We start from the raw sequence: 20,252 nt of genomic DNA, 5'->3' as shown, positions 1-20,252 counted from the left end.
AGTGTCAGGAGCATCTGGCCTTTGTCAAGGAATAACAAGGGAACGGGAGGATGCCCTATTACCGACTGATGGACTGATTTACGTCAGTACTGTTCGACAAGCCTATTTGGTCGCAGTATTGTACAACCAAAGCAAATATGGTTTATAACCAAGTTAGCCTGCTTACACTTACACTGCCCTAGCTTATGTTTAAACAGGAGTGGAAATTTCCTACAGTGGTACTGCTAGAAGTAGAAGCCATGTTGTCGTGCCAAGAGGTATGTTATCGGGCACACTGATGGATATCTTATAATTGCCTTTATGTGAAGCGACATAAATATGCAGAGAATAAATGCTTTGTAATCTCTGTATAATTACTGGGGGTGCCAAGTACAGAACAGTACAGCCATTAGCAAATAAGTTCTCTACCTGGACACCAGAACAATATGGCTGTACATGTTTTTTCTCTTTGATATACTCTATAACACAGAATTTAAATCAGTTGGTCAATGTTGTCTGCCCATTAAGTGCATTGTTAATTTATTTTAAGACCCCAGTTTGTTATAAAATGATTGTAAATTGCAACTTGGTGGTACTAAATGAATAAATGATGATGATAATATCCTATGTATACTTCATGAGTTAGTCCCCACCATAAGCTTTCTTGTCAGCAATGTCAGACTGGCCCATTGGGACACCAGGAAAACACCCAGTGGGCCCAGGTGTGGGTGGGCCCTCCTGCTCATCTAGCCATTTGCCTTTGTCTGTACCATGGCCATTCCCATTTTTTATATCAGTGATCCCCAACCAGTAGCTCAGGGGCAACATGTTGCTCACCAACCCCTTGGATGTTGCTCTCAGTGCCCCCAAACCAGGGAGTTATTTTTGAATTCCTGACTTGGGGGCAAGTTTTGGTTGAATACAAACAAGATTTACTACCAAATAAAGCCCCTGTAAGCTGATAGGGTGCATAGAGGCTGCCTAATAGCCAATCACAGCCCTTATTTGGCTCCTCCATGAACTTTTATGGTGCTTGTGTTGATCTCCAAGTCTTTTTACATTTGACTGTGGCTCACGAGTAAGAAAGGTTGAGGATCCCTGTTCTATATGATAACAAAAAGAAGAAATGGAGGGAAGAATAAATGAAGCATGTAAGAAAAAGCAAATTAAGAAAGAAGGAAAAATAGATTGGAGAGTGGGCAAGTGGTCAAAGTTTCTGGTGGGCCCCTGGCACCACAGCCTCCTTGCTTCATACTGCACATGTGTTTCATTCCCTCCCCCCTCCCCTCTGCCAGATCCGCTTCTGATTGGCTGGTGGGCATGTGTAGCTCAGAACAGGAGACAGGATCAAGTTACACACATGCTCAGAGAATAGGAAGGCCGCCGCTGGCACCTACAGGAAGGGGAGAGAGATTTCAGTGATGTCACTGTAGTCTTCACACTGCTGTAGGCTGCCAGCACCATATCTCAGAGAAGCAAGCAGGGATCTGGGAATTTAGATATGCAGTAAGTACTTAAAAAGAATGCCTTTAGACTTACTTTTAATTTATATTAACCTTTCATTGTCCTTTAACCTGATCCAGATACTGGAAAGAAAAAAGTCAAGAGACCAATGTCCCCCCCAACACAATATGATTGTGTGTATAATGGGTTCCGACCCTAGGCTTGGCTGAATCAAGGGTCTTACTTGCTCCTAGCTTTCAGGAAAGATTTCTGCCAAGTAAGTGAGTGTTGTACCCGTTAAATCCAAATAAGTGCTAAGTTGTTAAACTAGAAAAAAATTATTTATTGGAACCCAAAATCAATTTTAATCAGTGATAGTTATCCAGCATCAATGTCCATCTGATTTTACCGTGAATTTCTCGGTAAAAGTTTATAGTACCAGGAAAATTGTTATTTTCTATTCTACCTCTATGCAGGATAGTCACATTGATACCAGCTTTGGACGTGGGCACCCCTTGCATCACTCAGGGCTTCTGAGCTCTTTATAGGCTTTTATAATGGATCCAGAGCTGCCCTTGTGCTGCCACTCCTTCTGACTCAAGACTATTAAATCCTGCTGACAGCTACTGTAACCTTGTCACTCCAAGTTTAATGTGAAAAGGCACCATTTTGGCGTAGGTCTCCCAGCACTCCATATTGTCTGGAGTCTGTAGGTCTCAGGACATTCAGCCTGTCTTCTCTCTGCTTAATCTGATCTCTCTTCCCAGAAACAGAGCTTCCTTATATAGAATAAGCAATTCAGTTGACAGACCCTTGACTCTGAGTGAATCATGGCAATCGGTAGTGTGTAAATTGGTCATTCCCATAAGGAGGAACTAAAGACTTGGAAAATATTCAATATATGTATGCAAAATATATGTTTTTAAGAAAATGTTCTTCCCTAGTTCCTGCTGCTATCCCATGAACATTGTAGGGCCAGTGGTTCCTTATGCATATGGCCACATCAAGCTGATGCCTACTGCTTAGGAAGTAGTGATTGGGGCACGGCTGCCATGAAGCAAGTTGAGAACCTTGGCTCTTCCACTCTCTGCACTAGCATTGCAACCCCCCAGAGATTTGCTCCGACTCTTATTTTGTGATTGCAGATGTGTAAGGGGTGCAGCACCAGGAAGGCTGCCTCAGGGTGGGCTGGGAGTCAAAATGCCCCTGGTAGTGATTTGCAGGTCGGCCACAAACCTATGTGCAGCTGGGTGGCATCATTAAGGCTGCCTTAATGATTTGCGGCAAATTTGTAATCACCTATTGTTCTGCCCCCGGCCCACCCCCAACTCCTGCTCACAGGTATACCTCTCTTTAGCACTGCCCCTTCTGCCTCATTGCTCCACCCCTTTTGCATCATTATCCAGCCCGTTTTGCAAAAAAACCCACCCCTGGATAATGTGGCAACCCTTCCCTTCAGTGAGGAGCAGACGTGGGTATATATATATTGTTGCGGTGGACCAGGTCAGTCTGGGGTTGAGTTAGGGCAGGTTAGGGTTGGCAGGGCCATAAAACCTTAGCCCGCTTATCACTAATAGGAGGCCATTGCTCTCACTCATCTTTTCAATTATTGCAAGTACTTAGTCCTCTTCTGCTGCTGATTATGATAACTCTTCATGGTACAAGTTTTATCTTGGCACAAGAATGCGACCTATGAAATGTATATCATAATTAATAAAACTATATGCCATCGAAGAATTACATTTTAAAAACTGTCAGTGAAACACTGACACGGGTGAAAAATGGAAAGCAAATCCCTCTCTATACTCTGTCATATGTGTCATACCTTTAGAGCCTGACAAGCAGAAAAGAATGAGTGCTTTTAACAAGGAAGATAAGTCATATGAACAGGAGCACTCTCATCATCCTTTCCCTAAAATATGTGCTGACATTTTTAGACTTGCACATACCACATTTTCTTCCATAAACACATGTATGATATGGTTAGAAGGTTTTGCATCAGGTTACAAGGATTAATGCACCAAAATAAAAGGCCAAATGTAGCATTTACCTCTAGATATACAGATACTGAGGTATACAGGTATACAGATATACAGATCAAATGAAAAATAATGCTTTCACTGTGCTTGAACACCATGTTTTGTAAAGTAAGGTAGCTTGGGACATAAATTGATTGTGCTTCCTTTGAAAATAGTAACCAAATGTTATTATCGTAATTTACAAATGTAAGCACAAATGCGGTGCTTTAAAATGAACATAATGGAAAGCCCATATTGATATGCACTCCTGCACGCGTGATTGAAACTATGTCCCTCCTGACAGTTCAGATGAATGCTACACAACTGCACCCATTGACGCTGGGAAACACTGGAGCTTCTGCTTCTTGCATCAATAGGTGCAACAGAAATGTGTCTCCAGCAGGTTCAATAAAAACACCATTATGAAGCACTTCAGAAGTGACGCAACCCCCAGTCTGAAAATGCTAGGCACAAACTTCATCCAGTTAGCATCAAAACACAATCACAATTGCATCACTTTTGACACATCAGCCACAATAGCGGCATTCCTCAACTCAGAGTGCTGCCACAATCATGTTGGAATTATGTATGTATGTATGTATAACTTTATTTATAAAGCGCCACAAGGGTACTCAGCGCTGTACAATCTTACAGAATACAAAATTACACACAGGGAGGACAAGTGATATAATAAATATATATATATATATATATATATATATATTTATTATATCACTTGTCCTCCCTGTGTGTAATTTATATATATATATATATATATATATATAAATACACAGGGAAAAAGTGCCATGTGGTATGAGACACAGTAGGAAGGAGGTCCCTGCCCCGTAGAGCTTACAATCTAAGTGGTTAGGTAACATACAGGCACAAACTGGAAGGTAAGAGTGCATCAGGTATGGGCATTTGCCCTTAAGCGCAGGACTGGGCAAAATAATGTTTTAGTGCTCCAGAAGGTAACAGCTGAGTTTTTTCTTAAAGAGAGTGGGTGAGTTTTCCCTACGGAGGGATTCAGGGATAGAGTTCCAGAGGTAAGGAGCAGCAAGATAGAAAGGTTTAAGACGAGAGAGCGCAATGGGTGTGGATGTGGATGTAAAGAGACAGAGGCTGAGAGGAGCGGAGGAGACACCAGGAACATGCAGGGAGACCAGTGAAGGAATGTAGTGAGGAGCAGAGGAGTGAAGGGCTTTGAATGTTAGTAGAAGGATTTTGTAAGCTATCCTTTGCTTAACAGGCAGCCATGCTAGAGAGCTTAAGTGAGGCTGAACAGGTTCCCTCTTAGGAGACAGCAGGAGGATCCTGGCAGCAGAGTTTAAAATTGATTGCAGGGGAGAGAGGTGGGAGGCCGGTTAGTAGGAGATTGCAGTAATCTAAGCGGGAAAGTATAAAGGCATGTAATAGTGTTTTAGCTGTTAACTTGTGAAAGAAAGGGGCGTATCTTGGCAATATTGCGGAGGAAAAAACGGCAGGTTTTGGCAGTGTTATTAATATGGTTAGAGAAGGAGAGGGACTGGTCAAAGATAACCCCAAGGCAGCGTGCAGAATTTACAGGGTTTATGGCATCAATAGTAATGGTGAAATGAGGAGAAGGGCCAGGTTTGGGCAGGAAGACCATGAGCTCGGTTTGAGCTGGCGTTGGTTCATCCAGGAGGAGATAGCCAGGAGGCAGTTAGCAATCTGGGTTTGAACATTAGTGGTTAGTGCAGGGGTGTCTAAATATATCTGGATGTCTTCTGGTGAAAAATGCTGCGTTATGGATACAAAACCTGCCTGTTTGTGTCTAAAACTGCACTGCACTTGCTGAAATCGACTTTCTTTATCTCTTAATGAGACAAATGTCTTGCTTGCCAAAGTGCCCACAATAATCCTGGGTGCTGTTGCCTCTATGGTTGATTTTCTACATATCTTAATAATGCACAAGAGCCATAAATATCCTGTAAATTAAATCCTTATAAATGGTGCGTAGTCATTTGTGTCTGATTTAGTCACCTGTGTATTATGAAAAGTAATATACAACCTCTTATAATATATATAGAATATTAGAGTTCTTTGACCTGTATTAAAACACTCGCCTTGAAACTCCATGTTGACTTTTTATATTCTTATATTTTACAATAGGGAGTACATTATTCCCTATATAATACATTATTCATACCTCAGTGGTCATTTATCCTGTTCGCATCACTGTTTATTGCTCTCCATGATTAAGAGCCCTCTAAAATTAATATTATTTTTAATGTATGCTTTATATAGTGCTGACATATTACACAACACTTAATATAGTATGTTCTATCACTGTCTGCTCCAGTGGAGCATGCAATCTAATGTATCTATTAATCATAAAAACACAGTAAAGCCAATTATAGCAGGACAATTAATTGTAAGTGTTTTTGGACTGAGGGAAACCTACCAAAATAAGGGAGAGCAGCACCCGCTCCCATTACCTCCCGAATCTATCAGTATTTCTATATAATATATACATCCTTCTTTGGGGAAATTATGTAATATGTTGTAGATTTATAAATATGTAATATCATAATAATATCCAGGTAATAATCTGGTCGGAATGAGACTCAGGACCCCAGACCAGCAGGGCAACAACAATGCCCACTGTGCTAGAGTGTCACCCCATTCCAGGACTAATTAGCTGATCGATGGGCCACTAATTAGCTGATCGAAGACTGGGCTTTCAGGACACCTGGGAATATAACTTTTGTGAGGGGCCCTTTAAGGTTCTCTGGCAGACCCAGTATCTCCCAGTCCAACACTGACTGAAATAAGAAAGCTAAGTAAACCTAAGGCAATAACTTTATAGCAGTAGTAACATTTGTCATTGAATGGAAAGTGCATATACAGGTATGGGATCCGTTATCTGAAAACCTGTCATCCAGAAAGCTTAGAATTAAGGGAAGGCCACCTCTTATAGCCTTTATAATAATCAAATAATGATTTTTTTTTAACAATTATTTCCTTTTTCTATATAATAATAACACAGTAAAAGTGATCCCAACTAAGATATAATTAATCATTATTGAAGGTAAAACAATCCATTTGGGTCCAATTAATGTTTAAATTATTTTTTAGTAGACTTAAGGCATGATGATCCAAGTTACAAGAAGGACCCCTTAACTGAAAAACCCCAGGTCCCAAGCATTCTGGATAACAGGTCCCTCACCTGTAATAAGCAACACAACCTGCTCAGCACTTATTGGAAATCTTTAAAACAGGAGAATTTATGGGTCAATGTTCCTTTAAAAAAATCTCAGCGCAGGCTTGTGTTTGAGTTTACTTTCTTTATTAGGTTAGACTTGTGTATCCAACAGAGTCTCTGTAGATTAAACAATCTTAAAAAATGTAGGTCACTCCAGTGGAGGCTCAGCTTTTCTACTGCACTTTAGAAAGGGAGAGGCAGTGAAGCCGAGCCCATGAAGCATTTATAAGCAAGTGCGGCACGGTGGGGCTCGCTGCCCTCAATGAATCATCAAGGTTCTCCAAGCAAAAAGTGCAAAGAAGCATTTTCTCTGCTCGAGGTAAAACCGAAAAAACCACTCAGTAATTTTCAAGGAGACAATTATAGACACAATCTACTGTAAAAGTGAGTCATTTGCCTAAAAAATGCAGCCGAATATAGATTTATGGAGTCTGGCCCTGCACACTTTCTCTAAATGAAAAATATGCCTTCCTATAAAATGCAAAACATCTTTCTCTAACACTGACCTCGCTCGCTCCTGTCATTTAGAAGCATAAATCAAGATGACTTTAAGGGCAAATGTAATTTGTTTCTATGGCTTGATATAATATTCTGAATGCAGCCAGATATTTCTGCTTCTATTTCCATAAAACACGTACAGCCTAATACATCGTACTGAGAAATCATCAAGAGGTGCATTATGCTATGAGAAATACATAGAGAAATATGTTCTACTTTTGTGCTGCTCTTTTATAGACACTTTCATTTAGATGTCTTTTGTAGGGATGTTGCTAGACTGTCGAACCCTGCATCTCAGGCAATGGCATCCCTTAAATCCATTCATTTTTTTGTAATGTCTATAAAAGTGTTTTTGTGTAAGTAGGTACATAAACGCAGAATCTGTTCTGCAAATCTTCTATATAAACATGACATGATTATTTATTTACAACATTTTTCTTCCGGCAACAGAGGCATCATTAGAGGGTTCCAAGAATGGGTGACCCACATAATGGGGCCCAAATGCAGCAGTTGTATACAATATAGCAGGTATAGTAGGGAGAAATGGTGCCTATAGTAGCAGTGGGATAATAGCCTCTGGGAAGGAACTGTGGCTGTGGGATAGCAGGTATAGTAGGGAGAGATGGTGCCTATAGTAGCAGTGGGGGGATAATAGCCTCTGGGAAGGAACTGTGGCTGTGGGATAGCAGGTATAGTAGGGAGAGATGGTGTCTATAGTAGCAGTGGGGGGATAATAGTCTCAGGGAAGGGACTGTGGCTGTGGGATAGCAGGTATAGTAGGGAGAGATGGTGCCTATAGTAGCAGTGGGGGGATAATAGCCTCTGGGAGGGGACTGTGGCTGTGGGATAGCAGGTATAGTAGGGAGAGATGGTGCCTATAGTAGCAGTGGGATAATAGCCTCTGGGAAGGGACTGTGACTGTGGGATAGCAGGTATAGTAGGGAGAGATGGTGCCTATAGTAGCAGTGGGGGGATAATAGCCTCTGGGAAGGGACTGTGGCTGTGGGATAGCAGGTATAGTAGGGAGAGATGGTGCCTATAGTAGCAGTGGGGGGATAATAGCCTCTGGGAAGGGACTGGGGCTGTGGGATAGCAGGTATAGTAGGGAGAGATGGTGCCTATAGTAGCAGTGGGATAATAGCCTCTTGGAAGGGACTGTGGCTGTGGGATAGCAGGTATAGTAGGGAGAGATGGTGCCTATAGTAGCAGTGGGGGGATAATAGCCTCTGGGAAGGGACTGTGGCTGTGGGATAGCAGGTATAGTAGGGAGAGATGGTGCCTATAGTAGCAGTGGGGGGATAATAGCCTCTGGGAAGGGACTGGGGCTGTGGGATAGCAGGTATAGTAGGGAGAGATGGTGCCTATAGTAGCAGTGGGAATAACAGATTTTAGGGAGGGACCAACAATCATATCACATGGGAGGGAAGTATATAAAGTTTGACCAGTGTGGTCAGGAGACCATTGTTTACTAGTGCTGCTTTTACAGAAGAGAAGGTAAAAAAAACAAAAACATTAAATAAATAGCAAGCAACACTTCTTACTGTTTGTTTCGTCGGCATGACTATAACAGCAAGGAAAAGTAATATTGGGCTAACAAAATGCAAGGCAAAGATGACATTTTCTTTGTGTTGTATGAAGCTGTAGATAGCACCTACTTAATTCCCCAGCTCTGTCTTCTCTCATAAGCTCTCTGCTATATCCACAATCATACGGATAATACAAGTGTCTCTAGCGGGCGGCCAAAGAGCAGACCTGATGAAAGCAGCTTATCCATTCCCTTGCATTCGGGCACATGACTCTAACGGGATATGAAGATTAAGCTGCCGCTGACTGTGGGAAAGGGAAAGTGGGCAAGAACCCTACACGATATGTAGCACTTGGTAGTTAAACAAGCAAAACACAAACACACTTGGAATGTAGCAAAAGTGGCAACTCTGCAATCAGAATTGGCCACAGTCCTGATCTGAGAATTCCGCCTTGTGTAGGATTCTGAGAAGTTAAAGGCACTTTTCTAGGAAGTGTTTGCATTGCAAAAGGGCCGCTTTTCTCAGTCACACATGGAAGGTGATAGAGAATTTCCCATGTACCAGATGTTTATCCAAATAACTTGGATTTAGGTACAAAGGAGCAAGTCCCAGGGCAAAATGAACTCAATTGCTGATGCTTTTCAGCCCAGTAAATGGCACATAGTTGAGGCAGCAGGATCAAATGCAGGGACATGTCATTCTGGGACACACACTCCACCCCTAAAGCCTGAAAAACTGTTTTAAATTTTAAAATTATAATTTTATTTGTTGGCACTACAATCAGATTCTGCTGGTGGACCCCAGTGACCAGTTAAAGGGGTTGTTGCCCTTTAACCTTTAGTATGTCATAGACAGTGTTATTCTGAGACAAATTGCAATTGGTTTAGATTTTTTAATTTTGTAGTTTTTCAGTTATTTAGCTTTTTGTTCAGCAGCTCTCCAGTTTGGAATTTCAGCAGGTATCTGGATTCTAGGGCCTTGTTTACCTTAGCAACCAGGCAGTGGTTTGAATAAGAGACTGGAATATGAATAGGAGAGGTACTGAATAGAAAGATAAGGAATAAAAACTCTTAGACTGCAAGCTCTTTTGGGCAGGGCCCTCTTCACCTTTTATCAGTTATTGGTTTATTTGTATTGAATTCTGTATGTTCATTGTATAAACCCACTTAATAATAGAAAGGTACAATAATAATAAAATGGCAACCTTACAGAGCAATAATTTTTGTTTGCCAGGGTCAGTGAACCCCATTTTAAAGCTGGAAAGATGTAGAAGAAAAAGGCAAATAATTGGAAAACCAATTGCAAAGTTGATATGAATAGGGCATTCTATAACATATTAAAAGTTATCTTATTGAGATACTGACAGCAGAAATTAAGCTATAATCTATAATAACATTGTATTTGCATGCTATTTATAATTTCACCATAATAGTATTTCCCCAATCCTTTTACATGACCTTAACCGGCTTGTTCCTCTATGAGGGGGCGGCCATATTTGTGCAGCCTTTAGTATTAGAATCTATAACTGACAGGCTGAGAAGGGACAGTCAGGTTGGCAAAACAGCCAGATTTAGGGACTTCAAGTAACCAGGGTGGGCCCTGGCTCTAGTGGGCCCCGGCGGCCCAGACCCGACCCTTGCCGGCGCTCCCCCTGCACGCTCCCCCCCCCTCGCTCATTCCCTGAAGCGTTAAATTTATGCGCTTGGGGGAGGATGACGGGTGGGAGGCCCTGCAAGGGGGGTTAGGGGGGCCGGCGCGGGCACCTGCAGGGCCCCTGGGGCGGGAGCCACGGTGGGCCCTTCACCCCCCCAGTCCGACCCTGTAAGTAACAATTAATTACAAAAGCAGCCCTATCAGTGAAAAACAATCAATATGACCTATAGGGAACTTTTAATGTACATTCATATTGTAAAGAGTAGTTTTCTAGTGTTAGGATCACTTTAAAGGCGAACCACCACTTTATCCCCAGGCTGATACAGCTCTATGGGTGAAGGAAACAATACTAACATAAACATAGGCCCAACCAGGCCGGCCATGATCTTGCTATGCACGTGTCCAGTTAGGCCTTGCACAAATGCATATCCCAAGAGATCCCCAGAGGGGTAGAATTTGTGGACTCGGCCATACTCAGGTTAATAATTAGCAGGAGCATAATAAGGCATGTGGGTGCATTATTGTTTGCAGCAGCGGCAGGTAGAGCCTGGCCACTCGTGCCCCATCAGTGTACATTTGTGGTGCCCAACTAACAAACAGCAGGATTAAGTTATGAGCAACAAGAAGAAAATTAGGGTGAGGTAGCACACCAAGAAAAAATAATACAACCGATCTGTAAAAATGTAAAATTTTGAGTGTTTATCTCTAAGCCAGTAATACTATCCAATAACATGAAATATTTACAGCTAGGATCAATATACTGATGCCTCACTGCAGATGTCATGAACCTTCATTCATTTAAATAGATGTAAAGACTTACCAGGAGATCCTCTGTCTGTCACCAGTGAATTTGCCTAGAAAATAAAAATATTCAGTTTAATATTATTTTTAATTGATCTCCCTAGATAGAAACAGTGTCTGTAATATGTTTCATTAGGGCCAATAAAGGCAGATTTATTAAAATTCCAATTTTCTAGATGCTTTGTATTTGAAAAAACTAGAAAACCTGAAAATCTCAAATGTGCCCTGATTCATGAAAAATTTAGAAAATCAAAAATTGATCACATAAATAAATGAAAAAAAAACAAATCAAATGGAGAGAAATGACATTCTTCCCTTCATTTTCAATAAGTGAAATTTCAAATTTGTCTTGAAAACCTGAATTTTGAAAACACAACTCCAATTGCCGTATTTTTTTATTATTTTTTTTGTGCTTCATAAACAGCGAAAATCGAGGTTCGAATACTTGAATTTGAATCTTTGTGTTTTGTCATAAAAAACTCAAATCGCTGTAAAAACCGTAAATTTAAATTTTGAGAAATCTTATTATTGTTACTGCTGTACTGCTAGTACCGTTACCATTGTTGGTAATAAATAACAAATAACTGGGTACAGAGGAGGTGTTGTTTTATTGCTTGGGGGAGAATTGTATATCAGGAGGCAGGAACAGTCAAAATTGCCCTCATTCACTCCTGGTACAATCATGCAGGGGGCTCAGACTGGGCCGGGAAAAAACCCGGTGGGCCCCGGCGGCCCAGACCTGATGCCTGTTGCTGCTCCCCCAGCCACTGGTGTCCTCCCCTGACGCGTTTCACTTACAGTATGCGCGCTCAGGGGAGGACATTGAGATGGGGCCCCTGTGGGGGTTAGAGGGGTGGGTCGGGGGACAGAACGCGTTGGGGGCACCCCCCAATCTGACACTGTAGTCAGGTGTCTATCAGTAGGAAATAGCCCCCATTTCCAAACAACGATTTTGTGACAATTGACTACACCAGTGTTTTTGTGCATCTTTCCCTACTACACCTGTTTCAACTTTAAGGGGGGTGATTTATCAACGTTCGAATTCAATTTGTTGCATTCAAATTTTTTTAATGATCTAATTTGATCAAGTTTTTTTATATTCCAATTTTTTTGAATAAATAACCAAACATTAAAGTTTGTTAACCTTTTTAACTCCCTGAGTCAAAATCCTAGTTTTAATCAATTGGTTTCAAAAAGGGCATAGTATAGGGGTTGCTCTATAGTCGGGTTTCCAACAATTTGGTCAGAAATTTTTGAATCTCACCATTTTGCTGCTGCTTAAACACAAGTTTTACTGATGCAAGTAGTTCCATTACTGGGAGAGCGTCTCCAACATGCACAATTGTAGCATAGCAACATTTTTTTAGAATATGGAATACTGTAAAGTTCTGTAATGTTATGTTATATAAAGGCTAATGATGTATGGGAATAAATCAAAGCTTAATGCTTATTCTGATAAATCATTAGGACTTGCCCAGTGGATAAAGATTGATGGCTTTTCTGCATGGATCCTGGAGAAATTGAGTCCCTAGTTCAATGCACTTTGGTGATTTCTGTCAAAGCAAGGACTGCCTGTTAAAGGAAAACTCACCAAACTATGTAGGTCTTATAAATATGTATTGCATAAAACCCTGCTTCATCCAAATTATCTTTTTCCATAAAAATATACTTTTTTTAGTAGTATGTGGGATTGGATAATGCACAGAAAATTGCCATTTTTACGTACTAAGGGCCGCCCCCTGGGACAATACTTCCTGTTACAGTTAAAGCTGCATTATTTCCTGTCATGTGATCTCTGAGGGAGCACACAGCCCATCACTAAATGGCGGCTCAAGGGAAAGGATGCCAGTGGGCAATATTTACTGATATGTATTCCAGTTTCGACTATTTAATGGGCTAATTAAAATGATAGTTTATATCTGTTGGTATTCATTCTGGAGGTATCGTTTTCTGTTAATAAACCTTCAAAAAGTTTCCATCAAAGTTGGATAAAGAGAAATAGCTGCAAATGTTGGACTGGAAATGCCATCAATGTAGTACAGTTTCAGTGAGATACATTTATTATAATAGCACTTTGTCCCTTACCCTTCCATAGGAAATAATGAGATCTGCCAGGTCTCAGCTGGAGAACAAATTGATATTTTTATTGAACATGATGTCAGGTTTATAAATTCAATAAGAGAAAATGATGTGGAAATAAAAGTTTCATGCAACATAGAAAACTCAGAAGAATGTACAAATTTCAACCAATATCCCTTCTATAATGGTCAATAAATAGGGGCCAAAATATACAAATAAATGGTACTTTTGTTATCATTATCAAACATCAAAATGTTTGCTATATATCTGTTTCTATTTCTCAAGAGACACAGAAACTGTAAGAGCAACCAGCAGTATAAAACTGCAAAAATATTGCAGATATGAATTACTATAGTTGAGTTTTCTAGATTTGTTCTAGCTGCAATGATAATACACAAGGACTACGATTAGAACAATGCTGTATCTTTGTAATACAGGTATGGGGCCTGTCATCCAGTATGCTCGTGGGGTTTTTCCCGATAAGGGATGTTCATACATTAATAAGGATAACGTATATCTTAATTATATCTTAGTTGGGATAGAGTACAAGGAATTGTTTTATTAATACAGAGAAAAAAGAAAAAGTTTTTAAAAAACGTGAACTATTTGATTAAAATGGAGTTTATAGGATATGGCCATCCTATCATTCAGAGCTTTATGGATAACAGGTTTCTGGATAGTGGACCCTATACCTGTATACTGTTGCTAAACTAGGCTATAATCACAAACTGTACAGCAAAATATAAGTGTGCTGCTACTTTTAGCTAGAATTTTACATATTTAACCTATACTGAAACTGTACTCAAAACCCCATTAGATCTTGTCAGTTAGCACATATCCTAATGACCTACATTAATAGCATGCCTAAAGCAGGGAAGTCTGCGAGTGACAGTCTTGCACTTGTCTGTCTCTCAGCAACTGACAGTTCTACTGATAAGCGAGCAGATAGAGAGTGTCAGCACTTGAGAACTGTCACTTGCATGTGTGGCTCTAGTGAAGGGACAAGGGCTTTCTATGAAACTTCCCACACAGCTTATTGGTTTGTTCTAATGTTGTCTTATGTGAGTCTAATAAATCTTTTAGTGAATCCTAACAGGTCTCAATGGGAGTAATGCATCTACATTGAAAGAGTGTATATTTAATATTATATTAGCACCCATGAAATCCATTCATGGTGATTTATATATAAAGTCTTAAAGAAAATGTATTGGCATATAGAAAAAATGCTTTTATACCCTGTCCTTTTTGCAACACCAGCCTTGCATTCATTTTAAACATGCACCAACACACTCATAGCAACAACACTTTCAGGGTGACTCCTTCAGCCCAAACATATTAAGTTCACCTTGAATCTGCGCCTGTCCAGTCTACTCTAATAAACTGCATTGACTCGTATCTCATGCTACTGATGTTATTGATGGCACACGTATTGGCACACCAGAAGTGATGGAAACCACTCTGAAAATGTCAGCGAATCTGTGTTTTGTTGCTGTCCGGTTCCCCAGCAAAAGTCACGGCAAATAAAACACACGAGGCATAATTTGCCCAGGCCTGGTTCTTCATAAGAATTAATCACATGATGCGTAAAAACTACGCTTATAACTGCTAACTAGTTGCCATGGGTTACTAGACCTTGGTATTCATTTAACTGTATGTAATCCATCTGCATGTCATAAACTTATATCTATTGTTTTTTATTCACCATTACTAATAACATTTATTTTAAAATGGCTGGATAAAATAATGCCGTACCACAGAGAGTTCAGCTAGCACTACGTTAAACCCACTACTGTGCAGAATTTTCTAGAAAGCTGTTAATTCAGCAGCCTCAGTGCAAATAGTATAACAGTAAGAATAAAACCAAAATATAGCCCATTAAGTGTAGTATATTTTATAGCATTGAACTTAAGCCTGCAATTTCTAAGCAATACAGACTAAATATAGTGGAACAGGCTGAAATGCTGTTGAGACAGTTTTTATGTCTTTTATGTCATCTGGATATTAATTCCAAGAACACATTTTCAGAATAGTGAAAATTGCCAGAGCGTATACATATTTCATACATTCTTCTTTACGCTGTTCCTCCACAGGGAAGCCACCACATTTACAGCCTTCTCCAAGTAGCCGCAATGCAGGCAAACCTATCCATTTCATTTTCAAAGCAAGCAAATGACTTTCCTCAAGGGCAAGGGCTGTGCAGAATCTTTTAAAGGAAAATCTATTATAGTACATCATTAACAAACTAATTATTACTATGGAATACACTATTTTAATATTACAATATTTTAACTGGCACAGCTGCCTATTGGAGGAGGGGTGCAAGCAGTGGTGGGTACCAAGGGCCGAGCAAAGACCTGATGTTCTAGATAGGGGGGCTGAATGCCCAATTATATACAAGCAATTTCCCTTTTGACTTTGCAGCCTGTGGAGCAGAACTTACAGAAAGCAGTGGGAACGGACTATAGCAGGTATAGTAGGGAGAGATGGTGCCTATAGTAGCAGTGGGGGGATAATAGCCTCTGGGAAGGGACTGTGGCTGTGGGATAGCAGGTATAGTAGGGAGAGATGGTGCCTATAGTAGCAGTGGGGGGATAATAGCCTCTGGGAAGGGACTGTGGCTGTGGGATAGCAGGTATAGTAGGGAGAGATGGTGCCTATAGTAGCAGTGGGGGGATAATAGCCTCTGGGAAGGGACTGTGGCTGTGGGATAGCAGGAATAGTAGGGAGAGATGGTGCCTATAATAGCAGTGGGGGGATAATAGCCTCTGGGACGGGACTGGGGCTGTGGGATAGCAGGTATAGTAGGGAGAGATGGTGCCTATAGTAGCAGTGGGGGGATAATAGCCTCTGGGAAGGGACTGGGGCTGTGGGATAGCAGGTATAGTAGGGAGAGATGGTGCCTATAGTAGCAGTGGGATAATAGCCTCTGGGAAGGGACTGTGGCTGTGGGATAGCAGGTATAGTAGGGAGAGATGGTGCCTATAGTAACAATGGGGGGATAATAGCCTCTGGGAAGGGACTGTGGTTGTGGGATAGCAGGTATAGTAGGGAGAGATGGTGCCTATAGTAACAGTGGGGGGATAATAGCCTCTGGGAAGGGACTGGGGCTGTGGGATAGCAGGTATAGTAGGGAGAGATGATGCCTATAGTAACAGTCGGGGGATAATAGCCTCTGGGAAGGGACTGTGGCTGTGGGATAGCAGGTATAGTAAGGAGAGATAGTGCCTATAGTAGCAGTGGGGATAATAGCCTCTGGGAAGGGACTGTGGCTGTGGGATAGCAGGTATAGTAGGAAGAGATGATGCCTATAGTAGCAGTGGGGGGATAATAGCCTCTGGGAAGGGACTGTGGCTGTGGGATAGCAGGTATAGTAGGGAGAGATGGTGCCTATAGTAGCAGTGGGGGGATAATAGCCTCTGGGAAGGGACTGTGGCTGTGGGATAGCAGGTATAGTAGGGAGAGATGGTGCCTATAGTAGCAGTGGGATAATAGCCTCTGGGAAGGGACTGTGGCTGTGGGATAGCAGGTATAGTAGGGAGAGATGGTGCCTATAGTAGCAGTGGGGATAATAGCCTCTGGGAAGGGAATGTGGCTGTGGGATAGCAGGTATAGTAGGGAGAGATGGTGCCTATAGTAACAGTGGGGGGATAATAGCCTCTGGGAAGGGACTGGGGCTGTGGGATAGCAGGTATAGTAGGGAGAGATGGTGCCTATAGTAGCAGTGGGGATAATAGCCTCTGTGAAGGGAATGTGGCTGTGGGATAGCAGGTATAGTAGGGAGAGATGGTGCCTATAGTAGCAGTGGGGGGATAATAGCCTCTGGGAAGGGACTGTGGCTGTGGGATAGCAGGTATAGTAGGGAGAGATGGTGCCTATAGTAGCAGTGGGGGGATAATAGTCTCTGGGAAGGGACTGTGGCTGTGGGATAGCAGGTATAGTAGGGAGAGATGGTGCCTATAGTAGCAGTGGGATAATAGCCTTTGGGAAGGGACTGGGGCTGTGGGATAGCAGGTATAGTAGGGAGAGATAGTGCCTATAGTAGCAGTGGGGGGATAATAGCCTCTGGGAAGGGACTGGGGCTGTGGGATAGCAGGTATAGTAGGGAGAGATGGTGCCTATAGTAGCAGTGGGGGGATAATAGCCTCTGGGATGGGACTGTGGCTGTGGGATAGCAGGTATAGTAGGGAGAGATGGTGCCTATAGTAGCAGTGGGGGGATAATAGCCTCTGGGAAGGGACTGTGGCTGTGGGATAGCAGGTATAGTAGGGAGAGATGGTGCCTATAGTAGCAGTGGGATAATAGCCTCTGGGAAGGGACTGTGGCTGTGGGATAGCAGGTATAGTAGGGAGAGATGGTGCCCATAGTAGCAGTGGGATAATAGCCTCTGGGAAGGGACTGTGGCTGTGGGATAGCAGGTATAGTAGGGAGAGATGGTGCCTATAGTAGCAGTGGGCATAATAGCCTCTGGGAAGGGACTGTGGCTGTGGGATAGCAGGTATAGTAGGGAGAGATGGTGCCCATAGTAGCAGTGGGATAATAGCCTCTGGGAAGGGACTGTGACTGTGGGATAGCAGGTATAGTAGGGAGAGATGGTGCCTATAGTAGCAGTGGGGATAATAGCCTCTGGGAATGGACTGGGGCTGTGGGATAGCAGGTATAGTAGGGAGAGATGGTGCCCATAGTAGCAGTGGGGATAATAGCCTCTGGGAAGGGACTGTGGCTGTGGGATAGCAGGTATAGTAGGGAGAGATGGTGCCTATAGTAGCAGTGGGGGGATAATAGCCTCTGGGAAGGGACTGTGGCTGTGGGATAGCAGGTATAGTAGGGAGAGATGGTGCCTATAGTAGCAGTGGGGGATAATAGCCTCTGGGAAGGGACTGTGGCTGTGGGATAGCAGGTATAGTAGGGAGAGGTGGTGCCTATAGTAGCAGTGGGATAATAGCCTCTGGGAAGGGACTGTGGCTGTGGGATAGCAGGTATAGTAGGGAGAGATGGTGCCTATAGTAGCAGTGGGATAATAGCCTCTGGGAAGGGACTGTGGCTGTGGGATAGCAGGTATAGTAGGGAGAGGTGGTGCCTATAGTAGCAGTGGGATAATAGCCTCTGGGAAGGGACTGTGGCTGTGGGATAGCAGGTATAGTAGGGAGAGGTGGTGCCTATAGTAGCAGTGGGATAATAGCCTCTGGGAAGGGACTGTGGCTGTGGGATAGCAGGTATAGTAGGGAGAGATGGTGCCTATAGTAGCAGTGGGATAATAGCCTCTGGGAAGGGACTGTGGCTGTGGGATAGCAGGTATAGTAGGGAGAGGTGGTGCCTATAGTAGCAGTGGGATAATAGCCTCTGGGAAGGGACTGTGGCTGTGGGATAGCAGGTATAGTAGGGAGAGGTGGTGCCTATAGTAGCAGTGGGATAATAGCCTCTGGGAAGGGACTGGGGCTGTGGGATAGCAGGTATAGTAGGGAGAGATGGTGCCTATATTAGCAGTAGGGATAATAGCTTTTGGGAAGAGACTGGCTGGAACCCAGCACCATTACAAATGGTATTACTGAGACATAAGGGCCCTCCTAAGTTCACAATACAATGGCAAAGTGAACTAAGAAGGTCAGTGGGAGTGGTCTGGCTGCTTTATACTCACTCAAGCAGCCAGCCAGACCACTCCCACTGACCTTCTCAGAGGCATTGCCTCCACAATACAAGAAACAAATGACAAAATATATGAAATAGATGCTCCTCAGGAATAAAAGCATTCCCTAATGTCCCACCTAGAAGCTGTTCCTCCTCTACACATTTGGTGGTCCTGAAATTAAATCTTCCAGTTCTGGTCAACTATCCAGTATATAACAGGTGCCACATATCCACCAGAACCTCTCACTTTATTTATGGACTATGCAACATCACATTACTGTATGTATATTTATTGTATCTTTAGCTTACTTCTAACACGTTTGTTACTGGTACCTTTTATGCTTAAGTTACAATAGGAATACAAAGCATTTCATTATTGTTCAAATGTTTAATGTAACTAATTTCATACTTTCTCTTTGCTTTCATATGATAGAAAATCTAATAAAAGAAAATGAAGGGGCAACTACATGAGCCAACAGAAAAGATCAAAGCACCTAAGGGCAGATTTAAAATTTGGATTTGTGTCATTTTAGAGGTTTTTCAACTTCAACTAAACTCACATTTACCTTTGATAAATCTGCCCCCTAGTGTTATTAACTGTATTAAGGAAATAAGCAAAATCAAGAGACCGGAGGAGCTGATTTCATTAATCATAAAGAATAATGAGGCAGCTTTTATTTTACAAGGACACCCTGGGAATTCTTGGACTCAATACAATATTAAATAATATTAAAGCTAAGCACCCTCATCCCACCCCAAATCCCTCCCCTTGCTATCCCATCCCCTCCCCTCTCAGCCACCCCTTTAGCCATAATCAGTGAATACATGGTTGCTGTAGAATTAGAAAGAAAATTAAGATTCAAGAAATGTCTTTGTTTGGAACAAGAAGGTCATTGTTCATTGCTGGAAGCTGTAGCTGATAACTGGCACTTGTATAAAGAATATTTTAAAAAACAGCATTGCTCCCAAGAGCCTAAAGGGACATTTCATTGCCCTGTCATTGTAATACTGTATTTATACAGCCATTAAGAGCACACAGCTTAAAGGGAACATATAAAATCTAAATAGTTTTGCAATATTGGGAGATTTATGCAGATACTTCAAATAAGAGGAGCCTTTTACGCTATGAGGTTACTTCAACCTGATTTAAAGGACCAGTAACTCCAAAATTATTTATTTTATTAGGTATGGGACCTGTTATCCAGAATGCTTGGGACCTGGAGTTTTCTGGATAAGGGGTCTTTCTTTAATTTGAATCACGATACCTTAAGTCTACTAAAACATCCTCCTCCTAGTGGCCTACCTATAGAAGAAGCAGACCCCACAATCACTAGGGGGCCTGGACTGCGGGGTTTGCTTCCTCTATAAAAATCCCCCTTCTACCTGAGAGTGATTGAGGAGCTG

General features: G+C 42.0%; 1 protein-coding gene across 1 annotated transcript in view; it reads right to left on the bottom strand.

Moving 5' to 3' along the window:
- The window catches only part of stard13 (StAR related lipid transfer domain containing 13), a 163,714-nt gene that overhangs the window by 88,041 nt on the left and 55,421 nt on the right, over positions 1 to 20,252 (bottom strand). Inside the window, exon 4 of the mRNA XM_031896084.1 lies at positions 11,164 to 11,197. Coding sequence (XP_031751944.1) covers positions 11,164 to 11,197 — 34 coding nt within the window. The remainder of the gene's footprint in view (positions 1 to 11,163; positions 11,198 to 20,252) is intronic.

This window comes from Xenopus tropicalis, chromosome 2 (genome assembly GCF_000004195.4).
Source record: "Xenopus tropicalis strain Nigerian chromosome 2, UCB_Xtro_10.0, whole genome shotgun sequence".
In the NCBI taxonomy this organism is placed as follows: domain Eukaryota; kingdom Metazoa; phylum Chordata; class Amphibia; order Anura; family Pipidae; genus Xenopus; species Xenopus tropicalis.
The sequence above is the reverse complement of the archived record's forward strand: the minus strand, read 5'-3'. Positions and strand labels throughout refer to the sequence as shown.